The sequence below is a fragment of the Mobula birostris genome, chromosome 29 (genome assembly GCF_030028105.1).
Source record: "Mobula birostris isolate sMobBir1 chromosome 29, sMobBir1.hap1, whole genome shotgun sequence".
NCBI classification, from domain to species: Eukaryota; Metazoa; Chordata; class Chondrichthyes; order Myliobatiformes; family Myliobatidae; genus Mobula; species Mobula birostris.
Window position 1 is genome coordinate 29,742,648 of NC_092398.1, and position 26,156 is coordinate 29,768,803.

General features: G+C 49.5%; 1 protein-coding gene across 1 annotated transcript; it reads right to left on the bottom strand.

Moving 5' to 3' along the window:
- Nucleotides 1-7,127: 7,127 nt before the first annotated feature.
- On the bottom strand, nt 7,128-26,144 carry LOC140190036 (selenide, water dikinase 1-like). The gene is made up of 8 exons (XM_072246440.1): nt 25,842-26,144; nt 23,727-23,830; nt 22,412-22,519; nt 19,151-19,305; nt 18,381-18,471; nt 16,111-16,210; nt 11,782-11,994; nt 7,128-8,805 (listed from the first exon to the last, which is right to left on the bottom strand). The coding sequence occupies exons 1-8, from the start codon at nt 25,852-25,854 to the stop codon at nt 8,579-8,581; spliced, it is 1,011 nt and encodes a 336-aa protein (XP_072102541.1). The 5' UTR covers nt 25,855-26,144; the 3' UTR covers nt 7,128-8,578.
- Nucleotides 26,145-26,156: the final 12 nt, after the last annotated feature.

Genomic DNA, 26,156 nt, shown 5'->3' on the forward strand with positions numbered 1-26,156 from the left:
ACCAACATCTTGTACAACTGCAACATAATCTCCCAACTCCGAACCCCGATTTCCTTCTGCACCTTTCTGTGTACCCTTCATGTTCAGGGAACCACGTACCTGCACCCCTTCAGTATCCCTTTTCTACAAGACTCTCCAGGGCCCAGCCATTTACTGTGCAAGTCCTGCCTTGGTTTAACTTCAGTAAGAGTGCAGATGGAGTTCAATCTGACCGGGATTCCTTTTTGAAGATTGAGATTGAGGGCAGAATACAGGGTATTCTGAATACAGAATACAGAAGATTCACTAGAATGATTCCAGGAATGAAAGGGTTAACATATGAGGAACATTTGTCTGCTCTTGGACTGTATTCCTTGGAGTTTAGAAGAATGAGGGGAGACCTCATAGAAACATTTCGAATGTTGAAAGGCATGGACAGAGTGGATGTGGCAAAGTTGTTTCCCATGATGGGGGAGTCTGGTACGAGAGGGCATGGCTTAAGGATTGAAGGGCGCCCATTCAGAACAGAAATGCAAATGAATTTTTTTAGTCAGAGGGTGGTGAATCTATGGAATTTGTTGCCACGGGCAGCAGTGGAGGCCAAGTCATTGGGTGTATTTACATCAGAGATTGATAGGTATCTGAGTAGCCAGGGCATCAAAGGTTATGGTGAGAAGGCGAGGGAGTGGGACTAAATGAGAGAATGGATCAACTCATGATAAAAATGGCGGAGCAGACGATGGGCCGAATGGCCGACTTCTGCTCCTTTGTCTTATGTTCTTATTGGTAGGATTTGGGACAGTGTGGAGGAACAGATGGATCTTGGGGTCCACGTCCGCAAGTCGATAGGGTGGTTAAGGTGTTGGGTTGCTTGACCATTAGTCAGGGGTTGGAGTTCAAGAGCCACAAAGTAATGTTGAAGCTCTATAAAACCCTTGGAATACTGTTTTCAGTTCTGGTAGCCTCATTATCCTTCTGAAGCTTTAGAGAGGGTGCAAAGAAGATTATCTGATGCTGACAGGATTGGGGATTATGTCTTGGGGGCAGCATGGTCATGTAGTGGTTAACACAACACTTCACAGTGTCAGCAACCTGGGTCCAATTCCTGCCGCCACCTGTAATCAGTTTCTACGTTCTCCCTGTGACCACGTTTACAGTCCAAAGACGTGCAGGTTGGTAGGTTGCAAATTGTCTCGCGATTAGGCTAGGATAAAGTCAGGGGATTGCTGGGCAGTGTGGCTCGAACAGCCGAAAGGGCCAATTCCATGCTGTATCTCGATAACTAAACAAATCTAGTTAATTAATGAGGAGAGGCTGAGCGAGCTAGGGCTTTTCTCTTGGGATGAGAAGCGACTTGATAGAGATATAAATACAAGATGACAGAGACATTTTCCCAAGGCAGAAATGGCTAATACAAGGGGACGTAACGTTAAGGTGATTGGAGGGAAGTATAGGGGGATGTCAGAGGTTTTTTTTCACACAGATAGTGGTGGGTGTATAGAAACAGAAACATTCAGAACATTTAAGAGACTCTTAGGTAAGGCTCATGGACGGGAGGGAAATGGAGAGCTATGTACTTTGTACTTTATTGTCGCCAAACAATTTGTACCTGAACGTACAATCATCACAGCGATATTTGATTCTGCACTTCACACTCTCTGGATTACAAATATTAAATATTATAAATATTAAAAATAGTTAAAAATTAGTAAATATTAAAATTTTAAATTATAAATCATAAATAGAAAATAGAAAAGGGAAAGTAAGGTAGTACAAAAAAAACCAAGAGGCAGGTCCGGATATTTGGAGGGTACGGCCCAGATCCGGGTCAGGATCCGTTCAGCAGTCTTATCACAGTTGGAAAGAAGCTGTTCCCAAATCTGGCTGTACAAGTCTTCAAGCTCCTGAACCTTCTCCCGGAGGGAAGAGGGACGAAAAGTGTGTTGGCTGGGTGGGTCGTGTCCTTGATTATCCTGGCAGCACTGCTCTGACAGCATGTGGTGTAAAGTGAGTCCACGGACGGAAGATTGGTTTGTGTGATGTGCTGTGCCATGTTCACGATCTTCTGCAGCTTCTTTCGGTCTTGGACAGGACAACTTCCATACCAGGTTGTGATGCTTGCTAGAAGAATGCTTTCTATGGTGCATCTATAAAAATTAGTGAGGGTTTTAGGGGACAGGCTAAATTTCTTTAGTTTTCTCAGGAAGTAAAGGCGCTGGTGGCCTTTCTTGGCAGTGAATTCTGCTTGGTTGGACCAAGTCAGGTCATTTGTGATATTGACCCCAAGGAACTTAAAGCTTTTGACCTGTTCCACTTCCGCACCACTGATGTAGGAAGCAAGGGTTAGATCAGAGGTTCCCAACCTAGGGGCTACAGACTCCCTGATCAATGGTATTGGCCCATGACATAAAAAAGGTTGGGAACCACTGACGAAGGGTCTCGGCCTGAAACGTTGACTGCACCTCTTCCTAGAGATGCTGCCTGGCCTGCTGCGTTCACCAGCAACTTTTATGTGTGTTGCTTGAATTTCCAGCATCTGCAGAATTCCTGTTTGGGAACCACTGGGTTAGATTAATTTTCGAGTAGGTTAAAGGGTCAGCACGACGACGTGGGCTGCAGTGTACAACATTGTGCTGTACTCCTCTATGTTAGACCATTAGACATGGGAGCAGAATTAGGCCATTCAGCCCATCGAGTCTACTCCATCATTCCGTCATGGCTGATTTATCACCCCCCTCAACCCCACTTTCCCGCCTTGTTTTAAAGGCATTTTGCAGTTTGCATTGCGCCATAACAGTGCCAGTAACCCGCGTTCAGTTCCTCCGCTGTTGGGCACGTTCTGCCCGTGGCAGCGTGGGTTTCCTTGCACATTCCAAAGACGCATCAGTTCATAGGTTATTTGCTCACACGGGTGTACTAGCGCGGTGTGGACTCAAGGGCCAGAACAGCCTGTTACCGTGCTGTATCTCGAAATAAAATAAATATTATCGACGTTGGAAATGATTGCTCAAAGTCAGCATGTGTTTGGGGAGGAGGAAATTGTGCCATTCGCTCAAAGAACTCAATCAGGAAACAGAGCAGTTTCGTGGCCAAGTAACTTAACAGGAAGTTGTGTGGCTTTTTTTTTGGAATGCTTTTAATGGAATTCTCAGGGATTCCCCTATCCGGTGATTTAGTAATCCAGCGGGATTGGTGTTCAAGCAAGAATCAGGTTTATTGTGACTGACGTACGTATACACTCAGTGGCTACTTTATTAGGTACAGGAGAGGAACCCAGTGAGTTTTTTTGGGGCTGTGGCCCAATCTCTTCAAGGCTTGACGCACTGTGTGTTCAGAGATGCTCTTCTGCACACCACTGTTGTAACGCGTGGTTATTTGAGTTGCTGTCACCTTCCTGTCAGCTTGAACCAGTCTGGCCATTCTCCTCTGACCTCTCTCATTAACAAGGCATTTTTCACCCACACTGGATTTTTTTTGTGTGTGTTTTTGCACCACTCTCTGTAAACTCCAGAGCCTGTTGGACGTGAAAACCCCAGGAGGTCAGTAAATTCCACTGCCAGAGTCACTTAAATCACATTTCTTCCCCCTTCTGATGTTTGGTCTGAATAGCAGATAGTAATGAAACCAGTCAGAACGCACTCCATCGTACATCTGTACAAATTCACAAGGGTTTTTGGCAACATAATGAATCTCTTCAAACTCATAATGAACTGAGCCAGAAACATGCCTTCTTTGTGATTGCATCAACATATTGGACTCAAGGTAGGGCCTCTGAGATGTTAATGCCGAGGAGCTGGAAGCTGCTCACAAGGTTGTTTGTGGTGACGTGTATGTACTCTGATCATTTTTACTTTGAACTGTGAGGTAATATTACAGCTATTATAAGACCTTTGGTCACCTCACTACAGGAAGGATGCGGATGCTACAGAGAGTGCAGAGGAGATTTACAAGGATGTTGCCTGGATTGGGGAGCATGCCTTATGAGAATGGGTTGTGTGAACTTGGCCTTTTCTCCTTGGAGTGACGGAGGATGAGAAGTGTATAAGATGACGAGAGGTTACCATTAACCTTACCAGAATTGTCTGTAGGCCTGGGCCTAGAATCATCCTCTTCCATCTCACACCACCTCTTCAAAAATTGCCACACTGGACCATCTTTAGAATGAAAATTTCCCTCCAATATATTACTACACTGGAAGTTTGTTCACTCGCATTAGTAAGTCGGTGGCGCACAAGAGGAAGTTGGGGGAGGTAATTCAGTAAGCAGAGGCTGATGTCACAGCCCAAATAGGGCCAGTCCATTCAATGCTCGGAAACAACCTTCAGCTCATCAGCCCCTCCATGCAATACAGCACCCACCAATTATCAGCCTGCCATCCTCCCCTCCATGCAGTACAACGCTCACCAATCATCAACTGCCTCCCCTATCTCCTGTCCAAAACTGACAGCGGACTCAAGCAAACACAGTCCTACTGTGCACTGCCAACCTGGGCTGAGAGACCGCTAACAGATTGCTAATGGGGCTGCTCTGTCACTCCCCACCACTGCGAGCACATTGTGCTTAGATCAAATAACACTTTTTTTATCATGATCTCTCACAGAGGAACTCTGCTTTAGGGTGATATGGTCCAAGTGACACGAGTGTGGATGGGAATCTTGGCCAGTGTACAGATAGGCCGAAGCGTTCACTTCCATGCCGGAAAGGAGTCCTCAGCCCAAAGGCTGACACAGTTCCCCTTCCCTCCAGAGACGCTGCCTGACCTGCCGAGTGTTTTCAGCATTCTCTGATCTCGCAGAAGGAGGCGGTGCTGGATATCTCAACTAGGAACTGGAATGCAAAGCATGTCAGCAGCACTTGTAAACAAGATGTGAAATGGAGGCAGATCAGAATGATTAGAAAATAAGTTTCCGATTCCTGGATTTCAGAAGCAATCAGCTGATAGCCTGCACCCCATCCGCCTGTTAAGAAAGGGCTTCCATTCGGCCCCTCCCCCTTCCACAGACCCCTCCACCGCAGATGCTGCCTGACCCGCCAAACGATCCTCGGCTGTTTTGTTGCTGTTCCTGCGCTGGGAAAACTGGACTGGCTTGTTATCTGAAACGTCTGAGACTCAGCAGCCAGCACCCTGCTCGATGCCCTGAGGGTTGTGAACCGCACCTGGGTAGATGCTGCACTTCTGGGATTAAGTTCTGTTGAACCAGGGTGTGGAGGTGTGAGGGGAGAAAGTATCAGAATTAAAGTCACATTCCTAAAATGAATTTAAGTAGCGGATCTCCAACGCAGAGGGCAAACCTCAGGGAGTCACCAGCTTCAGGTAACCTGCCAATCCAGTTTGTTATTGGGCATGAAAGCCAGGAATGTTGGAAGTGTCCAAGTGGCATGTTAGGCAAAGGGCTGGCAATTCAATTACTTTCCAGACAAAATGGAATGGGAGGAATGAGGCAGTCATTGGTTTGAAGAAAAAGGAAATCATGGTTGCCACCTGGTCTGCTGGACATTTCCAGAACTTCCAGTATCTATGTATTGTTTCTGTCCATCTTGCCATCCCCAGCTATACACACCCCACCCCCCCCATCTCCTGGCACATTTCAATATGATGTCAACCGAGATGCCAGCATTATTTTTAGTTCCCCTCTCCACTCTTGTTCCCTAGACAAACTTCCTCAAACAAGACATCACAACCCTGTCAGTATCGCTAGGCGGCATCCATTTCCCATCACTCTCCAATGTATTGCACATCAACCAGGCTCTTGAGAACTCCCACTTCCCTCCAAGTTAAAACATGCCAGAGTTTCATAAATATTCCCAGTGCTGTCAAGGTCAATCAGCCAAAAACAGTTCCACTGTCCACTGATGCTGCCTGTCTCTCTCTCTTGATGGGAAATCTATACACAGACCAGTGTCTCTCAGGGGGAGATCTGCACCCTGACCGGCCTCTCTCAGTCCCTTTCTCCTGATGGGAAATCTACACACAAACCAGTGTCTCGCAGTCCCTCTCTCTCAGGGGAGATCTGTACACTGACCGATGTCTCTCAATCCTTCCCTCTCAGAGGGGGCAGATCTGTACACTGACTGGAGTGTCTCAGTCCCTCTCCCTCAGAGGGAGATCTGGACACTGACCGGTGTCTCTCAGGGGGGAGATCTACACACTGACCAGTGTCTCTCAGTCCCTCTCTTGCAGTGGGCAGATCTATACACTGGCCGGTGACTGACTGATGTTTCTCATTCTCTCTCTCTCTCTCACTGACTGGAAGAGATAAGTGACTTTAATCAGTTGAGGCTTTTGGTTTAAGGTGGCACTACTGAAGATGGGTGTCAGCTTACTGGTGGTTCATAAAGCAAGAAACACAACTAAATACTTTGCTAATGACACTTTTTCTGTGGAAAATTGTTGTAAACGATCACCGCAAACAATAAAGAGGTCACCAAAGGCGACGTGGTCTTGAAAGCCAAGGCGTGCTGGTACAATTGTAAGTCGAAGAAAGGTCGAGGCACATTCGCAACAGAGTTGGAGTGGAGGAACTCCAGAGTCCCAGCACTGAAACCGGGAGCAAGACTGGATCGATCTAAGTGCCAGGACGATTTGGGAAGGTTGGGCATGGACTAGAACATGACCGCAGGGTCCAGTCCCAAAGTGTATTGATGCGGTATGGCCTGGGTCTGAGCTGATGTTTGGACCATATAAACGCCGGGCCAGATCTGAAAAGGCAATGCGAGGGTTGGGCCGGTTCTGCTTGCTGCTTTGTGATGTACACTCGTTCTCCGTAGCACTGAAACCGAAACTGAAGCTATGTCCTGCTCCAGGCTTTGTGTCTGCAAGGTCCACGATGACATGCACGGCTGTGTGATGAACTGAGGCTGTGGGTCTGCTCTGGGCTTTGTGTCAAAAGACTCACTTTCGTTCTGAATGCTGCTGTTTGCTTTACTGTTTGCACAATTTGTTTCTCTTTCCCGGTCTCTGCACATTGGACTTTAAATGTTTTTTTTAAATTGGGTTCTTTCAAGTTTCTTGTTTTGTGGCTGCCTGCAAGGAGATGAATCTGAAGGTTGTAGAATTTATCCATATTTTGATAATAAATGTATTTTAAAACACCCCAGTTACATGGCTACCCACACATTTCAGCAGCAAGAAACACAAACTCGGGAGATTATATAAAAAATTCATTTATTGGTCCGTTACTTTGATTGACAGTAGTAGGGCAAGTACCCATGGCTGTTGATACGCAGGCCTGGACGTACCCCAGCCCTCTCGGCTCGCCGTGTCGGCCATCCTCCCAGCCCCCTGTCGCCAGGCGGGCTTTGCGGGGGTCGGCTTCATTCGCAGAGGGGCTTGGCTGGCGTCCAACGGGTCTGCGGGTCAACGGCAGGCGGGTTGTGCCGCCCGCAGGCGATCCCCCTCCCGCCCTTCCCTCACCCCCTGCCCCTGCTGCTCAATCAAGGGCAAGGAACGAGGGGTGGCGGGTGGGGTGTGGGGGGGGGGGGTGGAAAGGAAGCAGGGAGCGCCTACGCTGCAGAGGGCGGCGATGTGGGGGGTTTAGAGGGAAGGGAAAACGCACACTGCAGCAAACTAATTGGTGGGGTATTTTTCTTTTGAACAACAGAACCCTGTACAATTATCAGAAAACCCTGATTTCAAATTCACACCTACACATAATTAACTCTGCACTCTACGGTTAAATCACTGTCAGCCTATTGAAGGGGATCACCGGTGTAGTTACTCGGCTTGGGGAAGGCGGGGTGGGGTGGGGTGCAGGGAAAACGAGGCCGAGAAAAGAAAAAGAGGGCGTCAGTCTCTTTTGCTTTAAAACCCAGGATCCCAGAGCTGGACCCTGTCCTCGGTTATACCGAGGGTAGTGGGGAGGGAGAGACAACTTCTCCCCCTTTGCTGGAGAGTCACCTCAGGTGTCTGCGGGAGGAGGCAGGGAAGAGAGGTATGGCTGTCTGAAGGACAGGGAGGGGGTGGGCTCAGATAATCCCCAACACTACTAACACAAGGAAGGAGGGGAGCCCGATGTCCAAACCTAGACCCCAGGAGGAAGGGGCTGCAGAGGGACTTGCTCTTTTAAGTGAACACAAAGCCCAGCTTCCCACACTCGTGAAAACACATTCAACCCCTCTCTGTCCCCCAAACTCCCTCACGGCCCGGCGAGAAGGAGCCGAGTCTGAGGCTTGAGGTAATTTGGGCTCTCCGTCCCCGACACGCCCTCTCCGCACATAACTGAAGGAAGATCCTCGGGGGGAAATTGTGAACACAGAAGATGCACGCTATGGCGGCTGTGTGGGTCTCTGCTGCACTCCCCTCTCTCTCAGCTGGCTGGCCCCCCCTTTGAGCCCCTGGGGGAGGGGGATGTGTGTGGGGTCTTACAATACAGAAAACAGAGGGAAATAGAAACAACAGGGTAAAAGGAAGGCTCACAAAGGGGAAACCCTTGCTCTGGCATTCAGTCGCTTTGAGGAGGGAAGGCCAATGGTTTTAAAATAAAAATTTCAGGCAGTAGGAGGGATCTGAGTGTCAAAGGGAAGGGCAGAGGGAGGTGCAACCACGAGGGACAGGGACTCACCCTGCAGGTCACCGCCCACTCCCTCCCGCCGCCCCCCCTTACGAGGGGGTCTCAGGGCTGGCGCTGGCATTGTTGTCCTGGGGCGAGGCAGCGCCACGGGGTGCCACTTCGATGATCCTGGGCTTGTCGATGATGCGCGCTGCCCGGTTGCCCTTCTCCACGATGCCGATGATCCAGGCCTGGTGGCCCTCGCCGTACTTGGGCGACTTGATCTCGGCGCAGAAGCGAGCCGCCTGCTCCCGGGGCAGGCAGATCAGCAGGCCGCCTGCGCTCCCGGAGGGGAGAGGAGAGAAAGATGGAGCCATTAGAATGTGGCGACGCTCAAGGACCCCAGCATCTGCCCCACGACCCTCCTCCACAACTCGTTCACAAAGTCCGTGTCAGCTTATTCCCCCGCCCCACCCCCATAGACTTTTGTGCTTCATGGAGACCTGGCTGACGGAAGAGATACCGGCACGTGCCATCAAGCCCCCTGGGTTCTCCCTGTTCTGGTCAGACAGGTTGAAAAACTTCACTGGGAAGAGTAAAGGAGGAGGGGTCAACAATGCTTGGTGCGACCCCTGGACTTTGCATGCACTCAAATCCTTCTGTTCCCCAGACCTGGAATACCTGGTGCTGCTGTGCAGACTCTACTGGCTGCGTAGGGAGTTCACGGCTGTTATCATCACAGCCGTGTACATTCCACCACAGGATGTTACTGACCAGGCTCTCAAGGAACTCTACGAGACCATCAACACACTGGAGACTGCACACCCAGAGGCTGCCTTCATCGTCACCGGTGACTTCAATCGAGCGTCACTGACGAAAGTCTCAATGAAGTTTCGTCAGCACATCCAGGTGAGCACTCGTGGCAGTAACACACTTGACCACTGCTACACTCCCTTCCGCAACGCTTACAAAGCTCTCCTTCGCCCAGCTTTTGGAAAATCAGACCACTCTTCGATCCTCCTCCTGCCAATATACAGGCAGAAGCTGAAACAAGAGGCAGCCATAGTTAAAACCATCCAGTGTTGGTCCGATCAATCGGACTCCAAGGCCATAGTTAAAACCGTCCACTGTTGGTCTGATCAATCGGACTCCACGCTGCAGGACTACTTCGATGACGTCAGCTGGAATGTCTTCCATGATGAAAGTACCTCCTGAGTTCACAGAAGGAGTCACTTGCTTCATCCGGAAATGCATCGACAATGTTGTCTCCCAGAAGTCGGTCAGGGTCCTCCCGAACCAGAAACCCTGGATCAATAGTTCCGTGTGAGCAGCACTTACAGCGCGACATCGAGCTTACATCGCTGGCAATCAACTAGAGCTCAAGAAAAGCAACTATGATCTGCGCAAAGCTATCAAGGCCGCGAAAAAATATAAGAAGATTGAGTGAAGATTCACAGGTGACTTGTGGCGAGGGCTACATACCATCGCAGATTTCAGAGCCAAACGTCGTGGTGCCGCCAACGTTGCGGCCTCTCTCCCAGATGAGCGCAATCGCTTTTACGTTCGGTTCGATGTCGCTAACTCTGAGCCTCCGAGGAAAGCCACCGCTACAACCTGCAACCCGGTCATCTCCGAGGCCGAGGTACGCAGATATTTCCAACCAGTGGACAGTCGCAAGGCTGCGGGACTGAGCGGCAAGTACTCAGGACTGGCAGGTGTGCTTACAGACATTTTTAATCTCTCCCTCTCCCAGTGTAGAGTGCCCTCCTGCTTCAAATTATCCACCATTGTCCCTGTACCCAAAAAGACCAAGGTAACATGCCTGAACGACTGGCGTCCTGTCGCATTCACCTCAATAATAAGCAAATTCTTTGAGGGGCTGGTCAAGGATTACATCTGCAGCTTGCTATCACCCACACTGGATCTCCTACAATTCGCCTACCGACACAACCGATCGACAGATGACGCAACAGCCATGGCTCTACCCACCATCCTTACACATCTGGAGAAGGAGGATGCTTATGTGAGAATGCTGTTCTTGGACTACAGTTCAGCATTCAACACCAAAGTTCCATCCAGGCTCGACAAGAAGCTCAGAGACCTCGGCCTTGACCCTGCCTGGTGCAGCTGCATCCTGGGCTTCCTGTCAGGTCGCCAGCAGGTTGTAAGAGTGGGCTCCCTCACCTCCAACCCTTTGACTCTCAATACAGGAGCCCCTCAGGGCTGTGTACTGAGTCCCCTCCTTTACTCCCTGTATACCCATGGCTGTGTAGCCAACCACAGCTCCAATCTGCGAATTAAATTTGCCAACGACACTAGATTGATTAGCCCTATCTCAACCAATAACGAGGCGGCCTACAGAGAACAGTGCCTACAGGTCACAGTAGTGTCAAGAAAACAACCTCTCCCTCAATGTCGCAAAAACGAAGGAGCTGGTTGTAGATTACAGGAGGAATGGAGACGGGCTAACCCCTACTGACATCAATGGATCTGGGGTTCAGAAGGTAAACAGCTTCAAGTTCCTCAGCACCCACATCACCGAGGACCTCACGTGGTCTGTACACACCAGCTGTGTGATGAAAAAGACACAACAGCGCCTCTTTCACCTCAGACAGCTGAGGAAGTTTGGTATGGGCCCCCAAATCCCAAGAACTTTCTACAAGGGCACAATTGAGAGCATCCTGACTGGCTGCATCACTGCCTGGTATGGGAACTGTACTCCCCTCAATCACAGGACTCTGCAGAGAGTGGTGCGGACAGCCCAGCGCATCTGTAGTTGTGAACTTCCCACGATTCAGGGCAATTACAAAGGACAGGTGTGTAAAAAGGGACTGAAGGATCATTGGGGACCCGAGTCACCCCAACCACAAACTGCTCCAGCTGCTACCATCCGGGAAGCAGTACCGCAGCATAAAAGCCAGGACCAACAGGCCCCAGGACAGCTTCTTCCACCAGGCCATCAGACTGATGAAATCACGCTGACGACTATTCTAATAATTATGAATTATTATAAATTACTATGATTGCACATGGCACATTTAGATGGAGGCGTAACATAAAGATTTTTACTCCTCATGTATGTGAATGAAGGAAGTTACGAAATAAAGTTAACACAATTCATCTAGATTCCATACCCCCCACCCACACAGCAGGAGCGGGTACTAATTACACAGGTCATAGAACCAAGACTTACGGCGCGCCACATCAACACTGACCATGGCTCTTCTATACTGCTGGTACCCTCCCGCCCTGGTAGGAGATGCCATGAGTACCGCGGCTCCCATGGGGAAGGCAGAGCTCCCTGCCTACTCACCAGAAGTCTCCGCTGACGTGCCGTGGAGGAGGCCGAACATGTTGCCGCAAGCCTTGCTGATGGCCGCCATCTTGGCGATGATGGGGAGGTTGTGGATGACGAAGGAGACCTCATTGCGTTGCTGCTTGGCCAGGTTCTGCGCGTGGCCCAGGATGCCAAAGCCAGTGATGTCCGTGGCCGCATGCGCGTTGAATGTGTGCATCAGTCCAGCGGCTGTGGGTGGAGGAATACAGTGAGAAACTTTGGTCTGCGTGACTTCTGTGTAGATCAGTGCCAAACACAATTACATCAAGCAAAGGCCATAATAGAATGTGGTGTTGCAATTACAGATACAGTGCTGTGTGCCTTCAATGTGGATGCATGGTCTAACTCCACCCAGACAAATGGAGAGTGTCCCGTCACACTCCTGACTCACAGATGGCGGAGAGGCAATGTGGCGGATATGGAGTGCATGGACTAACTCCACCCAGACAAATGGAGAGTGTCCCATCACACTCCTGACTCATAGATGGCGGAGAGGCAATGTGGCGGATATGGAGTGCATGGACCAACTCCACCCAGGCAAGTGGGGAGCGTTCTGTCACACTCCTGACTCACAGATGACGGAGAGGCAATGTGGCGGATATGGGATGCATGGACTAACTCCACCCAGGCAAATGGAGAGTGTCCCGTCACACTCCTGACTCATAGATGGCGGAGAGGCAATGTGGCGGATATGGAGTGCATGGACCAACTCCACCCAGGCAAGTGGGGAGTGTTCTGTCACACTCCTGACTCGTAGATGATGGAAAGTATATCAAGGATCCGGATGATTGTGTGCTAAACTGCATCAACAACTTTGCAGTAGACACTAAGATTGTGGGCGTACGGCCCAGCGAGGAAGGCTACAAAGCTGGAAATGGGACCAGGACCAGCTGGAAAAATGGGCTGAAAAATGGCAAATGGAATTTAATGTGGACATGTGAGGTGTTCCACTTTGGAAGGACAAACCAGGGTAGGATTTTCACAGAGCAGTAGGGCACTGAGGAGTGTGGTAGATTCCAGAATTCCTTGACAGTGATGTCACAGGTAGATGGGGTCGTAAAGAAGGCTTTTGGCACCTTGGCCTTCATAAATCAGAGTACTGAGAGCAGGAATTGGGATGCTACATTAAAGTTGTATGAGACATCGACGAGGCCAGTGCGCCGTCCTGGGCACCTACCTACAGCAAAAATAGCAATAAGACTGAAAGAGTACACAGAAAATTGACAAGGATGTTGCCGAGACCCGAGGTACAGGGAACAGTTGAATAGGTGAGGACTTTATTCACAGGATCACAGGAGGGAGAGGGGAGATTTGATAGAGATATAGAAAATTATAAGGGGGATAGATCAGGTAAGTACAAGCAAGCTTGTTCCACTGAGCTAGGGTGAGACTAGAACTAAAGTTCATAGGTTAAGAGTGAAAGGTGAAAAACAAAATGGGAGAAGGAAGGAGGGATAATAATATCTGAGGAAGACTGGACAATATGGAGGTATCAATGGAAATGTATCAGTTCACAGAAATGGAGGGAGTTCGGGTGGAAAAATTTAATAAGACATTTTATTACACCCTCTCAGAAATCCAACGATGATAGTAACCCCCCTGTTTGCTGGAGAAATTGTGGAAATCAGAATGCAAACCATTATCATATTTTCTGGGAATGCCCCGTTATCAAAGACTATTGGAGTGGGATACATAATGTCCTACAAGACATCTTTAAATGTAAAATACCCTTAGAGAATAAGACCATATATTTTGGGTATATACCTCAAGAATGGTTGAAAAGAGATAAATATTTAATGAATGTCCTGCTGGTGGCTGGTAAAAAGACCCTTACCAGAAAATGGTTATCACAGGAGAGCCCAATTTTAAATGTATGGATGGAAATTACAATGGACATTTACAAAATGGAGACGATAACAGCATCTGTTAATCATAAGTTGGATCAATTTTATTCATACTGGAAAAAAATGGCTTAACTACATAACACCTCATAGGCCTGATTTTATTCTCACAAGTCAATGAATATGTTGTAAAAAAAATCACTCCCTACTCTGTACATAGTTTTCTTCTTTCGATTGTTCTTTCTTTCCTCTCCTTTACCTCAGATAAGTATTACGTGGAGATCTGTGACAAATATGATTATATGATTATATATGTACAGTGTCTGAAATACATCCTGTGGAAACGTTTGATGGTGAAATTCAATAAAAAATAAATTACAAAAAGGGTGAAAGGTGAAATATTTACGAGGAACTTCTTTACTCAGAGGATGGTGAGAATATAGAACGAGCTGCCAGCAGAAGTGGTGGAAGTGGGTTCAATTTCAACATTTTAGGAGATATTTGGATAGGTACCTGGGTGGGAGGGCTACGGTCCGGTTGCGGATCAATGGGACGAGACAGAGTAACAGCTTGTCACAAACAAGATGAGCCGGATTGCTCGGTGACTGCACGGTTCAGGCAGGTCAAAGAGAGTCTTTCACTGAGCCAGCCTCACCCATGTCCCCTCTGGAACATCGCAGAGGGCGTATGGACAAATCTCGACAAGGAGCTTCCTCACGAAAATTCACAGTCTGCAAACAGGTTGAACTCATCACACTGTCCCCAAGGACGGTATGTGCTTGAGCTGGGGAGGGGTTGACATTCCCACTACACAGGAAGGATCAGCCATCGAGGGCTCCTCTCACTGCCAGCCAAGCGGGGCCTTTGTGCTTGCTAGAAACATGTCCAATACGAATATGATTTTTATTAATGATCTGGATGTGGGGGTAGAAGGGCAGGTTGGCAAGTTTGCAGACGACACAAAGGTTGGTGGTGTTGTAGATAGTGTAGAGGATTGTCGAAGATTGCAGAGAGACATTGATAGGATGCAGAAGTGGGCTGAGAAGTGGCAGATGGGGTTCAACCTGGCATGTGAGGTGGTACACTTTGGAAGGACAAACTCCAAGGCAGAGTACAAAGTAAATGGCAGGATACTTGGTAGTGTGGAGGAGCAGAGGAATCTCGGGGTACATGTCCACAGATCCCTGTAAGTTGCCTCACAGGTGGATAGGGTAGTTAAGAAAGCTTATGGGGTGTTAGCTTTCATAAGTTGAGGGATAGAGTTTAAGAGTCGCGATGTAATGATGCAGCTCTATAAAACTCTGGTTAGGCCACACTTGGAGTACTGTGTCCAGTTCTGGTCACCTCACTATAGGAAGGATGTGGAAGCATTGGAAAGGGTACAGAGGAGATTTACCAGGATGCTGCCTGGTTTAGAGAGTATGCATTATGATCAGAGATTAAGGGAGCTAGGGCTTTACTCTTTGGAGAGAAGGAGGATGAGAGGAGACATGATAGAGGTGTACAAGATAATAAGAGGAATAGATAGAGTGGATAGCCAGCGTCTCTTCCTCAGGGCACCACTGCTCAATACAAGAGGACATGGCTTTAAGGTAAGGGGTGGGAAGTTCAAGGGGGATATTAGAGGAAGGTTTTTTACTCAGAGAGTGGTTGGTGCGTGGAATGCACTGCCTGAGTCAGTGGTGGAGGCAGGTACACTCGTGAAGTTTAAGAGACTATTAGACAGGTATGTGGAGGAATTTAAGGTGGGGGGTTATATGGCAGGCAGGGTTTGAGGGTCAGCACATTGTGGGCCAAAGGGCTTGTACTGTGCTGTACTATTCTATGTTTTCTATGAAACGGTGACTGGAGAAACGATCAAAGATGTGTGCAGTCAAGTCCTTTCACATAGAGGGTGGTGGACGTTGGTAATGGGCAGTGAAGGCGTTTAAAAGCCTCTTATCATAGGAGCGCCAACGTGCAGAGAACGGAGGGATATAGACATTGTGTAACCGTTTAGCTTTATTTGTCACATGTACATCGAAACACACAGTGAAATGCGTCATTTTGTGTCAACAACCAAGCTTCTGGTACCAACATAGCATGTTCAGAACGACCTATCCCTTATCTCCGTCTGTTTGGAATGTGGGAGGGCAATGGAGCACACAGAGGAGACCTCACGGTCAATGGGACAAACTCCTTACAGACAATGCTGGGAATTTGAGCCTGGTTGTTGGTGATACATATATATAGAAAGAAGGGATTAGTCTAGCTAGGTTTGACACAACACTGTGCACAAAGGGCCACTTCCAGTGCCTACAGTCCCCTGCCAATCCCAAGACCCATCTCACGGGATCCATCATATCGACAGGATGTCCTGTGCTGAACACTACACAATTACATATACAGAGAAAAGGCCCTGCCCAGCACCCCCAGCCCCAGAGGCGTGTAGGGGAGGAGCGGCGATCAGCACGGAGGGGGTTACCTGTTCTGTTAAGCCGGGCCATGTTGAACATGGCTTCCTGATAGGCAAGCTCCACGTCCTCCTGGGAGACCACCAGCTTGATCTTGTTCCATTTCTCGGGCTGCGGAGAGACAGGGGAGAGGCAGGGTTAGTGCTCGAGAAGAGCGGGGGGCTGAAGGGTGGGCAACACAAAATCCAACCGGACACTTCGACCACCATCCCCAGAGAGAGGAGCTCCTGGCCAGGGACGGAGCAATCAAAACTTGGGACAGAACGAGGGCAATAAACCTCTTTTCTATGATAGAACAGAGGCAGAGGAAACTCAGGAAGTCCCACACCACCAGGAACTGCTGCTTCCCTTTAACCATTCGGTTCTTGAACCCTTCTATTGGCTCTGCAACAAGAGCGGGCAGAGGAGATTTACCGGGATGCTGCCTGGATTTGGGAACATGTTTTATGGGGAAAGGGCTTTTCTCCTTGGAGCAGAGTAGGATGAGATGTGGTTTCACAGGGCTGCTAGATTGAGTGGACAGCCTTCTTCTCATGGCTAATACAAGAGGGAATACTTTTAAGGTGAATGGAGGGAGGTATAGGGTTCTTTTTAAACCCACAGAGTGGTGGGTGCATGGAATATGCAAGGGTGGTGGTAGAGGCAGATACATTAAGGACATTTAAGAGACCTGTAGATAGGCACATGGAGGACAGAAAAATGGGAGGGTTCTGTGAGAGGGAAGGGTTAGATTGATCTTAGAGTAGGTCAAGGGGCCTGCACAATATCATGGGCTGAAGGCCCTGCACTGCTCCACTTTTTTTTGTTCAAGAACAGCTTCTTCCCTTCAACTGTTCGGTTCCTGAAACCTTCAATTATTCAATTATCCTTCAATTATTCGGTTCTGAACAAGAGGCTGCAGAGGAGATTTACCCAGATTAGACAGCACTGCTTCAGAGGAAAGGCTGAAGGAGCCAAGGCTTTTCTCTTTGGAGCAATAGGTGATGAGAGGCAACTTGCCAGAGGTGTACAAGATTATGAGAGGTGTAGATAAGAGTAGACAGCCAGCATCTTTTTCCCAGGGCGGCAGTAACAAACACCAGAGGAAATCCATTTGTGAGAGGAGAAATACTTAAGGGATAGTTATGGGTCCATGGAATGCGCTGCCAAGAGAGACGGTAGAGACAGATACATTAAAGAATATTGAAGAGAATCTTAGACAGGTAATGTGGATGATAGAAAAATGGAAGGCTAGGTGGAAAGCATTGGTTATATTATGTTTTCTTTGTGTACATTGTGTAGCTTTATATACATCAGTACAGTATTTATGAGCTGATAGCCCATACTGTGCTGTACTGATCTACAGTCTATGCACTAATCAACACAACCCTAATCACTACCTCAGTAAGATCATAAGGCATAAGGAATAGAATTAAGCCATTCAGCCTATCAAGTCAGCTCTGCCATTCTATCATGACTGATTAATTATTACCCTCGATTTATTACTCCTGCCTTCTACACATAACCTTTGATCCCCTAACTTATCAAGAACCTATCAATCTCCACTTTAAATAAATTACCTGGCCTCCACCCAAGGCAATAAATTCTACAGATTCACCATCTTCTGGTCCTAGACTCCCCCACTACAGGAAATACCCTCTCCACGCCCACTCTATCCAGGCCTTTCAAGATTCCTGATGAAGGGTCTCGGCCCAAAACGTCGACTGTACCTCTTCCTATAGATGCTGCCTGGCCTGCCGCGTTCACCAGCAATTTTTATGTATGTTGCTTTCAATATTCGATAGGTTTCAATGAGATTCCCCACCCCACATTTTTCTAAACTCCAGGGAATACAGGGAATACTACAGGCAACAGTATAGATCACTATGATTACTTTGCACAAAAAAGATGATTTTTTTTTGTTCTAACTCTGCTCTTTCTTGTGAAATTTGTGTGTAGTTGATGCTCTTCTTGTGTATTCTGTGTGCTTGTGACTGCAGCATGCTTTTTTTAAAACTGCATCTGTGCACACACATACTTTTGCACCTGAGAGTAACCTTCGCTTTAAGGTTGAAAGCTGTAAGCAGCCAGAATCAGCGGGACGTGGAGATCCTGGGGCTGGGGCGGACCTTCTGAATCACCAGCAGCTCACCCCAGTCGAAGACGAGGTCAGACCTGCTATTTGTCCGTGGGTCAGTCAGCAAAGGGGGATACTCCAAGATGGAGACTGGACGTGGGGCACCCTCCCACGCATTTTCCCCCTCCCCCCACAAACGCATCACATCGCTGTCCCACAACTCACGTTCTCCAACCACTGGTGGCTGTTCACGGCGACCTGCGTCCCCAGAGGCTTCGTCAGCACCAGCACATCACCCGGAACCGCGTTGTCGGGCCTTGGGAAACAGCAACGGAACATAAGAAATAGGAGCAGGAGTCGGCCACCTGGCCTGTCAAGCCTTCTCCGACATTCAGCAGGACTATGGCTGACCTGGCTGTATACTCAGCTCGTTCTCCCCATAACCCTCAATTCCCCTTCTATGCCTTAAATCTATTTAGTGAGGTAGCCTTTGCTGCTTCCCTAGGCAGAGAATTCCACAGATTCACTACTCTCTGGGTAAAGCAGTTCTTCCTCATCTCCCCCCAAATCTATTAGGCTGTGTGCCCTGATTCCCGTCTCACTTACCAGTGCCCACAAAGCCAGTATATCTTCCCTCAAGTAAGGAGACCGGAACTGCACACAGTACTCGAGGTGCACCCTCAGCACTACCCCGTACATTTGCAGCACAACCTCCCTGCTCTTAAACTCAATCCCTCTGGCAATGATATCCCATTGCACCTGCTAAGCAGACTTTTGCAATTCATTGCACAAGCACTCCCAAGTCCCTCTGCTTAACAGCACAGTGTAATCTTTCATTATTTAAATAATAATTGAATCTATTATTTATGAGCACAAAATTTACAAACAAGACGGAATGGAGAGGGGCAGCCAATCACTGCTGCTGGCTCTCCTGGCAGACCCTGTTACGAAAGGGAGAGTGTGAGGCGCACACGAGAGCTGCTAGCCCAACTCACATGATGAACTCGTTGGGTTGGCAGACCACGGTGGCCACCCCGCCAATGATGATCCACGGATTCACCACCGTCTGCCCGCCAGTCACCGAGGTGCCGCCCTCCTCCGCCGCGTCCTTGAAGCCCCGGATCATCAGGGGCACCACCTTGTCCCGCTCCTGTGGTGGGCAGAGGCAGAAGAGGCCGTTAACCGCCGTCGCACTGCCCCCCACCCCAACAGTGCCGCTCCCAGGCGCACCCTCACCAGTCCATCCTGGACTTCCAGATCTACCACCACCCGGGGCTACTTCCATTCTTTTATGTGAAGAAATTTATTATTGTCACGTGCTGGATTGGGGTGTAGAATTGTTACTTTTCCGACAATTTAACTTTCCTATGTTGCATGTGACGTTTACACAATCACCTCTATATATGCGTAATTGTTTAGTGAATTTTCCAGTAATTGTGATATAGCCGATTCTATGTTTTCTAGAAGCTTCTCAATTAGTGTAATGCTCTCCCGCTGCTGAGAGGAGTCTGTACGTTCCCCTGGGGGGTTTCCTCCCACATTCCAAAGACCCGGGTTCAATTCCTGCCGCTGCCTGTATTGCCCCCCCCCGCCTGTGTTCGGAAGACCTACTGGTTGGCAGGTTGATTGGTTATTATAAATTTTCCTGTGATTAGGCTAGGGTTAAATTGGGGATTTCTGGGCAGCTCAGCTCGAAGGGCCAGAAGGCTCCATTCCGTGCTGTATTTTAACAAAGAAATACATGAAACTGGAGGCTGTCCCCAACACATCCCCAGACTCTGTTGGTCATCAGCACAAAAGATGAATTTCACTGGATGTTTTGATGCACAAAATGCTGACCTAATACACAACACCCATATCTTTCCACTTTCTGCACGTTTGCGCTCCTGCTTAAGAGGCTCTTTAAAACCTCTATCATATCTGCCCCCGCCACCTGCCCTGCAATCCCATTCCAGACATCTGTATGAAAGGACGACCCCACACATCTTTGAACTTTGCCCTGGCCACCTTAAATGCCTCCCCGTCAGTATCAGGCATTACACGAGCAAGCACCAAGGCCCCACCCGGCAGTGAGGGGAGCTCTCCCGCATAGTCGGAATCTCAACCCCCACCCCTCCAGAGCAGGGGCTCTCCCTGGGCCGGCTGTGATGGGGCTGAGGTGAGCACCCGCCTCCTTGCAGACCGGGTCCTTGTGACTTAGAGGACTCTCCACTCGACGGAATATCTTCCAGCAGGGGTGCAGACACGAATGTCTACAGCGCCTGGAAGATCATCGGCTCGATGAAAGGTGCTCTTTGGTCTGCCAAATCTTACGGCCAAGAGCACTACAGCACAAAAACAGGCCCATCTGGTCCACAGCGATCCGTTATCCTGCCCGGACCCATTAACATGCACCTGGACATTAGCCCTGCATATCCATGAACACATCCAAATTATATTCAAAAGTTAATTTATTTCTCCAAATTCCTACATGATACAAGTAATCTATGTGTGTTCAGCTTCATGTCGTCTATCTAAGGAAGCAACAATTTCAAAAGTATTTGACGTCCAGTATAACCTTGATAAACTGACCTTCTGTGAATCGCACACGAGCATTCCCAAGTCCCTCTGCACCACAGCTTGCTGCAAACTTTCAACATCAAACTTTACAATTCCCGGAAACAAAGTTCTATGCCTCATTCTTGACTTTCAAAACGCTGGATCGCGAAGACTCCAGGATGAGGTAGGCTGAGGTAAAGATGCATCATTGAGCTTATGAAAAGTCCGCTCGGGAGTCTCAATAGCAGCGGGGCATGAATCTGTGCTTCAGCCTGGTGGAATGTGTTTCAGAAGTTGTATCTACTGCCTGATGGAGGGGAGGAGAGAGAAGGTCCAGAGTGGGAGGGGTCCTTCATAATGCTGGCTGCTTTCCTGAGGCTCTGAGAAGACCTTGTCAAAGGAGCTGAATTAAGTCTACATCGCTATTCCATCGTGGCTGATTTATTATATATTTTATTGAGACACTGTGTTAAACAGACCCTTCCAGCCCTTCAAGCTGCTCGGCAAGCCTAGCCTAATCACGGGACAACTTACAATGACCAATCAACCAACTGGTACGTCTTTGGACTGTGGGAGGAAACCCACATGGTCATGGGGAGAACGTACAAACGCCTTACAGGCAGCAGTGCCAATTATCCATGGGAACCACCCCCCGACCAATTCTCCTTTAAATTAGACACCCTTACTAATCAAGAACCTAACAACCTCTGCTTTAAATATACCCAATGACTTCACCTCCACAGCCATCTAGGGCAATGAATTCGATAGATTCAACACCCTCTGGAGAAAGAAGCTCCCCCTCTTCTCTGTTCTAAAGGGACGTCCTACTATTCCGAGGCTGTGCCCTCTGGTCCTGGACTCCCGTACTACTGGAAACATCCACTCTATCCCAATTTTTTTTTGCCATGGAGCCTTACCATTAACTGAGGTGTCTGTGAATCCCTGAACATTTCGGGAGAGCAGTGTTATGTGTTTCACTGAAAAGGGGCTGCACGAGGACATACCCGACCAAAGCTTTTCCGCGGAGGGATCCCAGACCGTTCGGGCTGACCGGAAGTGCACTGAGAGCGGTAAGCGTAAAGGAGTTGGGGGCCTGCTGTTCTGGTTAACAACGGATGGTGCAATCCTGGTCATATTACGATCAAGGAACGTGTTTGTAGACCGGATATTGAATTTTTTGCTGTTGGACTCTGGCCATATTCCACTGAGATACCACACTGGGCGTCATGGGAGGTTGTTCCTGCCTCTGGCCATCGAACTTTGCAGCTCTTCCCATGGAGGGTCAGACACCCCAAGCCAGTAAGTTGGTCCTGGACTTATTTCCATCTGGCATAGTTTGCATTTTGTTGTTTGATTGTTTGTGGTTTTTGTATTGCTATATTTACGCTCTATTCTTGGTTGGTGCCGTTGTAACAAAACCCAATTTCCCTCGGGATCAATAAAGTATATCTATCTATCTATCTAGTCTTTGCAATGTTTAATAGGTTAATGGGTATCAGATAGAAGAGATAGACAGGGCTGCAATTTCTCATATCACAGGCATAGCAGTTCCTGTATCAAGACAGGATGTATCCAGCTAGGATGGTCTCGATGCTGCATCCACAAGATCACCCCAGTATCTTGGTGTGATTCATTGGGGTTCACTGTACAATGTGAAGGCACCCTGAAAGTGGAGGCCATTCGGCACTGCTCCCTTGCTCTCCCCTCAGCAGCCTTACCTTCTCTGTCATTTTCTGGCTCACACTCAGCAGCATCAGCATGTTGTCGCACTCCGTGATGCCCATGGCGTAGAGATCGCTCAGGACATTGGCGCAGGCGATACGGCCCTGGGGCAAGGCAGAGGGAGAAGTCGCACGGTTAAGACAAGGCACTGACCAGATGCAGATGGGTCCTCAACTGTGAGGGGTGAGGCAAGGTAATGTCAGAGACCATCCCCTGCTGTTACACAGTGACAGACCCATCCCCACCGGAACTGTACCCCAGTGTTATACAGTGACAGACTTGTCCCCCCGGTACAGTACCCCGGTGTTACACAGTGACAGACCCGTCCCCACCGGTACCGAACCCCAGTGTGATACAGTGACAGACACGCCCCTGCCGGTACCGTACCCCGGTGTTACACAGTGACAGACCCGTCCCCACCGGTACCGAACCCCAGTGTGATACAGTGACAGACCCGCCCCTGCTGGTACCGTACCCCGGTGTTACACAGTGACAGACCCGTCCCCACCGGTACCGAACCCCAGTGTGATACAGTGTCAGACCCATCTCCACCGGTACCGTACCCCGGTGTTATACAGTGACAGACCCGTTTCCCCCCCCCCCGGTACAGTACCCCGGTGTTATACACTGACAGACCCGTCCCCACCAGTACCGTACCCCAGTGTTATACACTGACAGACCTGTCCCCACCGGTACCGAACCCCGGTGTTATAGTGACAGACCCGTCCCCACTGGTACCGTACCCTGGTGTTATACAGTGATAGACCCGTCCCCACTGGTACCGTACCCCGGTGTTATACAGTGATAGACCCGTCCCCACTGGTACCGTACCCCGGTGTTATACAGTGATAGACCCGTCCCCACCGGTACCGTACCCCGGTGTTACACAGTGACAGACCCGTCCCCACCGGTACCGTACCCCAGTGTGATACACTGTCACACCCATCTCCACCGGTACTGTACCCTGGTGTTATACAGTGACTGACCCGGGCCCACCCTTACCATACCCAGGTGTTCTGCAGTGATGGACCCGTCCCACCGGTAGCGCACCCCTTTGTTACACAGTGATAGACCTGTCCCCACCAGTAGCATACACCACTGATATATAGTGACAGACTCACACCCCGGTGTTATACAGTGACAGTTCACACTTCACCCTAATACAGTGCATCCTGCAAGTTGATATCTGTGACGTGGTGCCCAGAGCTGCTCAGGATGTGGTTCAGTAGCTGGATGTATCAAAGGAAACTGTGAAGTGAACAGATTGCCCCACCCAATGGAAAGATGACACAGGTAACACCAGCAACCTACCATCATGTAGGGGTCATCGACCAGCGGGTAGAAGAAGTCTGTGGTCTGTACAAGGGAGAGACCGCCATGCCGCAGCGGGATCACGCAGGAATCCATCCCGATCCCTGCAACAGACGGTCAGGTTGTGTCAGTCCGAGCCCTGGGAAGGAGCCGCGCAGCAGGGGACAGGTGGGGTGCGAAACCTAATGCTGGCTGCCGAGAGGGGAGTTCCTACTGCCAGCAGACATTTGAGGGGACAATGTTGGCCATGTATCTAAATTGCCCCCATTTCAGTCAACATTTGCAAAAAGCTTGCTACAGGTACAACACACACAAAATGTTAGAGGAGCTCACCGTTTACGGAGCGGAATAAGATGTCGTTATTTCAGGCTAAGACCCTTCATTAGAACGGCGACTCTTTGATAATGGGGTTTGGTAATTGAAACACCAATGCCCAAGATCAGAAAAGCCTAAGTAGTGGACACAGCCCAGTCCATCACAGGCAAAGCCTCCCACCACTGAACACAGCACAGTCACAGGAAAGCAGCTTCCATCAACAACCCCCACCATCCAGTTCACGCTCTCTTCACTGCTGCCATTGGGAAGGAGGTACAGAAGCCTCAGGTCCCTCACCACAGGTTCAGGAACAGTTATTACCCCTCAACCATCAGGCTCCTGAAGCATTGTGGACAACTTCACTCACCCCAACACTGAACTGATTCCACAACCGTGGACAATTCTTGACTTGCTTTCAAGAAGTTCTCAATATTATTTATTTTTGGTTTCTGTATTTGTAACTCGTCTTCTTCTGCACATTGTTTCTTGTCCCCCTTTACTTGTGTTTTTACTTAGTTTTTCACTGATGCTTTTGTATTTCTTTGTTCTGCTGTGAGTGCCTGCAAGGAAATGAATCCCAGGGCTATGTATGCTGACATATATGCACTTTCACAGCAAGTTTACTTTGAAGATTGAAATGCCTCATTCCGATATGTTGACTGTTTATTCCCCTACACAGACGCTGCCTGGTGGATTCCTCCAGCATTTTATCAGTGTTGCTCAAGAGTTCCCACAGGCGGGAGAAAACGCAAAGACTGACAGAATGCCTGGGGAGCTATTGGGCAAAGATATGCAGGGGAAACTACTTCAGTGCTGCAGAATGTGCATGGAATGCAGGTGGCACTCCTCCCCCGCAGTCCCAGCACCTAGCTGGCTACACAGTCCTCAGGGCAATGAGATGCACGGTGTGGGGAGTACACTGCACCAGAATATATAGCCTCTACAACCACCTGAGAACCCATCAAGAGAAAACTCAATCTTACATGGCTCGAGTGTTCACGGCAGCAATGTGAGCAGGGACAAGAGAGGGTGGGCGATTGAATAGACCCTCCAGTTGACAAATTACTGCAATCACCCCACTTCCTCCCCCTGCAGAGTCTTTTTGAGACTCCACTCTTTAAATTCGGGAGAGGGCAAATGGGTGGCCAACCTTTCGGGTAAATGGCAGTCCTGTTCGGGGGGAGGGGGTAGGTTCCCTCCACCAAACCACAACCTCGCCATTTTCCTGGGGCAAAGTCCTCCCCCAGTTCAGCATAGATCAGGCTGCTTTCCCGAGATCTTGCCCACCCCACCCAGGCTCCTCTCCCCCTGGCTGGGGAACATCCAAAAACGAGGCAAGGAGCAATATTCTGATAGGGGCATTTGCAGTGACAGGGATCGATGGTCCCTGGAGTCCAAATTCCTCCCTGGATTCCATCTGGGGCAAAGGGTGCGTTCATGCCCTGCCCCATCACCTGAGCCTGAACACCCGCCTCGGGGTATCAGACCAATCCCCTTCGTACCTGGGCTCCCGCCCCCGATGATTGGCGGCGCCACTGAGTACGGTTGCTGTCAATCAAGCACCGACGCCTTTGGGTGGCTCGGCCAGCCATCGATCAAATAGACGTGTCATTTCCCCCTATTGGCTGATCTGTCTGTCTATCGCACAATGGGTACCTCGATTGGCCGGTAGGCGGCCCCGAGGCCGGGCGGCTCTACAAGCCGCACTCTCGCATGCCAAGGGAGGCCGAGGTCTAGGGGGGAGGGGGGAAAGGGGGAAAGGGGGAAAAAGGGGAAAAGGGGGCGAGAAGGGGTCCTCACCGATCCGCGGCATGACGGTGCCCAGGAACTGGCTGTTGTCGTCGTCGCCGCCAGCCCCGGTGTCGGGCTGCGGCTCCGGCTCGAGTCCCTGCAGGAGTTTGAGCAGCACCTCCTGCGGGACCTTGCAGCCTCATCCTTTCAGATCGGAGAGAGCCGTCAGCCGGAATCCCTTGTCCAGCTCGTGGTCCTCGGGATCGAACGAGCGCTGGAAGGCCGCCGCCGCCATCGTCTCCCGGTCCGACCGGTTTCTCCTTCCCTGCTTTGAATCCCAACGGCCGCCGCCACCCACTGCGCCTGCGCCGTTCTGGGGACCGC

What these genes read in the sequence shown, in the direction of transcription:
- LOC140190036 (XM_072246440.1), bottom strand. An exon ending in GCCAGAAAATGACAGAGAAG is followed by an intron (nt 19,306 to 22,411) that starts GTAAGGCTGCTG and finishes TGCCCACCACAG; the next exon opens with GAGCGGGACAAGGTGGTGCC. An exon ending in GCCACCAGTGGTTGGAGAAC is followed by an intron (nt 16,211 to 18,380) that starts GTGAGTTGTGGG and finishes GTCTCTCCGCAG; the next exon opens with CCCGAGAAATGGAACAAGAT.